General features: G+C 40.2%; 1 protein-coding gene across 1 annotated transcript; it reads right to left on the bottom strand.

The window, feature by feature from the left end:
* Positions 1–234: 234 nt before the first annotated feature.
* LOC102810850 (olfactory receptor 1020-like) lies at positions 235–1,227 on the bottom strand. The gene has a single exon (XM_006862861.1). The coding sequence runs from the start codon at positions 1,225–1,227 to the stop codon at positions 235–237; it is 993 nt and encodes a 330-aa protein (XP_006862923.1).
* Between the last annotated feature and the right edge of the window lie 5,154 nt (positions 1,228–6,381).

Here is a 6,381-nt window from a genome sequence, read left to right as displayed (position 1 = left end):
CAAAGCTAGTGCACAAATCAAGTATCAAAGGACCTTGAGCAAATCACCAAACCTTTTAGTAGCTCAGTTTTCTCATCTGTAAAATGAGGAGAAGAATTTCTGACTTGCAGAGTTATGAAGAGGATCCAAGGCATAACCTGTTTTAAACTCCTGGAATAATGCCTAAAATATGGTAGATGGTCAAAGTATGTCATCTCTCTCTTCTTCCCTTCCCTTCCTTTACTGCTTTGAATATCATGGAACTCTGGGCATGGAAGGAAAGAGGAATCGTGAAGCTTTCTCGAAGGCATTCCAAAATGTTTCCTTTACATCTTTGTTCCTCAGACTGTAGATCAAGGGATTGAGCATGGGGATAACCACTGTGTAGAACACAGAAATCAGCCTATCCCTAGCTAGTGAGTACTTGGAAGATGGGCGAAGGTAAACGAACACTGTGGTTCCATAGAACAGACTGACAGCCGTCAAGTGGGAAGCACAAGTAGAGAATGTCTTGTGTTTTCCCTGGGTCGAGGGGATTCTGATTATAGCAAAGAAGACACATATATAGGAGACAAGGACAATTGTCAAGGATACAGCTACATTAAAACTACTACAGATAAAGAGAATAAACTGAAGGACCCGTGTGTCAGAGCAGGAGAGTTTTAAAAGTGGGGGGATATCACAGAAGTAATGAGTGATGACATGGGAGTGGCAGAAAGACAAATGAAGGATCGCAGTACTGATGACCACCATGTTTATCAGGCCCACTGTATAACTGGCAGCCACTAGCTGTATGCAGAGCCTTGGGGACATGATTATATGGTAAAGCAATGGATTGCAGATAGCCACATAGCGGTCATAGGCCATGGAAGCTAAGAGGAAGAACTCAGTGGCAGCAAACAGTACAAAGCAGCTTGTCTGAGCCATGCAACCAGAGAAAGAGATGGCTTGATAGCCAGAGAAGAATCCCATCAACATCTTTGGGACTGTAACTGAGGAATAACAAAAGTCAAGAAAAGATAGACTGCTGAGAAAGAAATACATGGGAGTGTGGAGTCGAGGGCTGACCACAATGAGGACAAGGAGGCCCAGATTTCCCATCATTGTAACTGCATAGATGAAGAGGAAGAGGACAAAAAGGATGGGCTGAAGATTAGGATCATCGGTGAGGCCCTCCAGGAAGAAATCACTCAACAAGCTGATGTTACTTGCTCCCATTGGGTCACTGCAGGTCTGTAGGAGGGACATGCATGATAATGGTGAGCCATGCAGAGCTCAAGTCTTTAAACAGAGACTTGTAAGGGCTGTGTCTGGCCACCTAGGACATGACAGATAATGCACATTGACTAGGGCAAATACTTGATCCTGGTTCTCTCTTTTCTGGTCACCATACAGCATATTGACTGAGAGGTTTGAAGGCGTGAGTACAACATTTAGAGTCAGAAGAATGGGTCTGAATCTTAACTTTGCCATTTACTGTGTCTGTGACCTTGGGCTAGTGCTTTAACAGTTGTGTAAACAGGGATAAAACATCTATGTTGTAAGAAAGGTTGCAAGGATTGAAGGTGACAGTGAGTAAGTATCTAGCATGGCATAAGAAGAATAAGCAGAATTCTAGCTTCTTTTCTTCTTCCACATTGCACCTATCCTTAGTCAATACCTTGCCTAAACATAAAGTTAAGAACACAAATCTTACACAAGAGAGAGAGGTATCCTAGAAATTTGCTAGTCTTTTCATCATCACTTATGTACTTGGGGAACAGCAAGGAATGGATGGAGAGGAAATATCAAACAGCATAATACAGAAGGATCTCTGGTAACATAGTGGTTACAAATTGGGCTGCGAACCGCAAGGTCAGCAGTTCGAAACTACCAGCTGTTCTGCTGAGAAAGATGAGGGGTTCTGTTCCCGTAAAGATTTACAGCCTGGGAAACCCTGTACAGGGTCGCTATGAGTAAGAACCGACTCCACGGCACATAACCCCCACCATAATACAGAAGAGAATGTGCTTTAGAGTCAATTACATGAGGGTTAGAATTCAACTGTTACTTAGTAGCAGAGCAAACTGCTTAACATCTCAGCTTAAGTTTCCCCATTTGTAAAATGAGAGTATCAAATATTTCCTTCTTCATTTATTGTAAAGATGAATTGAGATAATTCATGCAACACACTTAGCAAAATGTCTGGTACATACATAACATGTGGCAAATGTTATCGATTATTATGATTGTTGTTGTTGTTATTAAGTGCCATCGAGTCGGTTCCGACTCATAGCGACCATCTATAGGGTATCTGAGGAGCGGCTGTGAGTTTGAACCACAGACCTTGTGGTTCGCACTGATCTAATCATACATACTCATAGATTCTACCACTTGCCCCCTGCTAAGAATACTTACCTTATTGAGCAGCTGTTACAAAATCATTGTGTTATAATTCTCCAGGGTGTTGAGGTACTAAAAATGGTGGGAGCTATTAACTCTACTCCAACATTGTGGCCAATTTCCTCCTCCTTTTTAGGCTCTAGTTTGTGGGCTTAAAAAAAAGAGAGAGAAATCAACAAACTGAAGTTTCAAAAGGAGAATGAAATTACCCACAATTGCCCAGGGATTTGGTGGAAGCACCAGAGTTGGAACTTAGATCTCCTTTTTCACAGTGTCATTTCTTCCACTAGGAGATCACGACCTCTCCTCTTTTAGAAGCCTGGAATTCTGAGTTCATCAAAGCACAAAAAGCAACTGCTTTACCCACCATTCCCTGAGAAATAGCAACTTTGAATTTTCTTAGGACCATTTCTTCCTTTTTTATTAATCAGTTTCTGATTATACTTTATTTTCATATTTTTTCTGCTGTTTGGGGGTAGGATGTTGTTGTTAAATGCAGTGAAGTCCGTTCTGACTCTGCAAAGGGTTTTCAAGGAGCAGCTGGTGTGTTTGAAGCACTGACTTTTTGGTTAGTAGTGCAGTGCTGAAAAAAATGATTTCATTGTATGGAGGTTTTTAGAATTAGAACACCTGGGTTTGCGTTCTGGTTCCATCATGTTTTAGCTCCATTAAAACAAAACACAAACCCACTGCCATAGAGCTGATTCCAACTCAGAGCGATCTTATTCTAAAACTGTACATCTCTACAGCACACATAGCTTCCTCTTTCTCCCTGGAGAAAAATACTTCTCTAACAGTATTGTACATATTGTAAATAAACAATATTGTATTATTAAATGGAGCTCTGGTCCGGCACTGTAGGATAAGCACTGGACTGCTAAACACAAGGTCGGCAGTTGAAACTCACTAACTGCTCCTTGGAAACCCTATACAGGGTCACTGTGAGTTGGAACCAGCTCAGCAGCACTCAAAAACAATAGCATGTATAAAATACTTCGATGACATATCGAAGCTCCTGAGCTTCCTCCTCCCTGACAGTTGACACAAGCCAGGCTGCCTTGACTTTCACACACTGGGTGCCAACTTCTTGTGGGCTCCTAGCCAAGATTCTGGAAGGTAAAACTAGATTAGCCTTGACAACCTTCAAAGCACAGGTCTGGTGCCCTTTTGCCTCTATTGAGACTATGGCTACCTTTTTGGCTGGTGTTGCATTGGAGTACTCCTTGTATGGCCATCTTTGGAAATGGAAATTTACATAATATACAGTACGGGTTGTTGACATTTAAATATCATCCTCAACATAGTAGGAAACCAAAAACAACAACAATAAACAAACCCACTGCAGTTGAGTCTAGTCAAACTCATAGCGACTCAATAGGACAGATTAGAATTTTCCACAGGGTCTCTAATACTGCAGATGTTTATGACAGCAGACTGTTACATAGTTCACCTACAGAAGGGCTGGGAGGTTAAGACTCCGAGGTTAATACACGAGCATTTTAACTATTGTGCCACCAGAGCTCTTTTTAATAGAGCCATATAGTTAGTTATTATAGAAATTTTAAAAAGATATTTATAAATCACCATTTTCTTTTTAAAATCATGTTAATCCTGGAAATAATTAAGGTAATTTCTCTTAATTATCCAGACTATATATCTGAAATTCATAAAAGCTTGATGGCTTGTCCTAGGGCATGCATACGATTATCCACATAACAAGTATGTACTGGGTGCTGTATGTCAATGTCATAGGTACTAGGTTGTAACACTGTAAAGAAGACAAAAAGTTTCTGCTCTCATGGACTCTATAACCTAAATGAAGAGAGAGATAACCAGCGTGTAAGTAAGCCAGTAAGTAAACAAACAAAATCCCCAAACTCATTGCTGTCAAGCTGATTCTGAGGCATAGTCATAGGGTTCCCAAGACTGTAATTTTTATGGGAGCAGACTGTCTCATTTTTTTTCTAGGGATGGTGCTGGTGGGTTCCAGTTGCTGATCTTCCGGTTAGCAGCCAAACAATTAATCACTGTGCCACCACACTTCCTTAAGCAAATAAATGTTTTAAAATCATAATACAATTATGAGGAAAATAAAACCAGCTAGTGGAATAGAGAGTACTCGGGAGGGGCAACATTAGAGTGGCAGGAAAAGCTTCTCTGAGAAGGTGGCATTATAGTTGAGCTCTGAATGGTAAGGATCCAGTCATGGAAAGACCCAACGTAGACACAAAAGGCAAATGACAGAGTTGGGAATAGAATCCAGGTGTCCTAAATTTCTACCCAGGACTACTGCCTTAAATTGAAAGAATGGTGATATAGAGGCTGACTAGGTACATTTAACACTTATCCATAAGCAACCCTCCCTGCTTTACTACCCACCTTTCTTCTTTGAGTGACTCTATCACAGGTCTTCACTAGCCACCTTTCTGATTCCGTATTTATCAAAAAATCACAAAAACATTCAGGCCAGTTTTGGTGGCTGGGCTCTTTCCAGATGTTCCCCTAGCAGGCACAGAAAGGTCTGTGTGGCCACAGGTAGGTAGTAAAGCCTCTGAACTAAGCTCCAAGTTATACTTCTTCCACAATTTCCCCCTCCAGACTTGGCCACTTCTTTTTAATTGGAAGAATCATTAATGTAGCAAAGTTTCTGTCTTGGCTGGTCTCTTGAGATGCTGAGAAAAGTAAGCCCAAGAGCTGAACTGATGTGACGTCCAAGATGGCTGGAGCAGTAAGCACAGCTATCCCTAGTGGGTATTTTCACTGAGTCATACTGAGAGTTCAGGAACCTGTAGTCACCACTGAGATGTTTTAGAAACCGCTGAAAGAATCAAATTGACTATGTGATGCATCGTGTTACAAACTTTTTATCTAAAATGCCTTTTTACTTATATTAGTCTAAGCCAGAATTAAAACTACAGTTTTACTAGGAATTATGTATGAAATGGTCCATACAGAAGATGGTATAAATAATATATTTCATATTTTATGATATGGCATTTCATTTTGCTTATCTGACACTTTACTCTGATTTATTGTTGTTTGTTGTTGTTAAGTACTATTGAGTCGATTCCAACTTATAGTTACCCTATATAGGATTTACAAGGAGCTGCTGGTGGGTTTGAACCACCAACCTTACGATTAGCATTTCAGTGCTTATCCTGCAGAGCCACACCAGGCCTCCATAAACTATAAATTACTTTTAAACATCAAAGAAGTATTTAGTTAGCTTTTATATGTTCAATGAAGTATCTGAATACCACTCAGTGTTCTAAAAAAATATACTTGTACCTGGGGTACAGGTGCTAACCAACCATTTGCTTTGTACCATCTTTTTCCATTTGCTATCAAACCAGGTTTAGGTTGTGGAAGTTAGGTTGTGGGGATATAAAAATGAATGATAAATTAATATTATCATCTACATAACCTCCATTTCCACTCTCCAATGCTTGTTCCCATGCACTCACATGAGCATGCACATGCACACACATGCAGTCACTCATTGGGAAGGCAGAAACAGCCTCAGTCTTCCTTCGTGCTAACTCATTAAAATATTTTCGTAGGAAATCTCAAGTTATGCATCTTAAGGGCTATAACCACTGGTTTTTAAGGAAATAGTATTGTTTCCACAGTAGATATTATAGACATTTCTTTGTAGGCAGATTCTTTTAATTCTGTTGCCTGGCTAGGCATAATTTTGTACCAATTTTAAGTACAGAAATGATTCTCGCTTTTTTTTTTTTAATTAAATTAGTATATTAGGTGATATTTGAACCAGTTATGAGCTTCTGCTATGGCATGATGGGCTGACAACACACATTGAAGAACTCTGCCTCAAATTCAATTATCCTGGGGCATCACCACTGCCGAGGATAAAATGAGCCACTTTGTTCATCGCATCTTCAGCTTTTGCTGAAATGGAGGTTATGGGATAACAACTTAAAGGCTAACTCATTAACGCTCAGGGATGAATGAGTGTGCCAGCAAATCAAATTGGTGTCCAAATGTTTTCATCTAGAGACC

This window comes from Chrysochloris asiatica, unplaced genomic scaffold, assembly GCF_000296735.1.
Source record: "Chrysochloris asiatica unplaced genomic scaffold, ChrAsi1.0 scaffold00051, whole genome shotgun sequence".
NCBI classification, from domain to species: domain Eukaryota; kingdom Metazoa; phylum Chordata; class Mammalia; order Afrosoricida; family Chrysochloridae; genus Chrysochloris; species Chrysochloris asiatica.
This window is presented reverse-complemented; position numbering and strand designations above follow the sequence as displayed.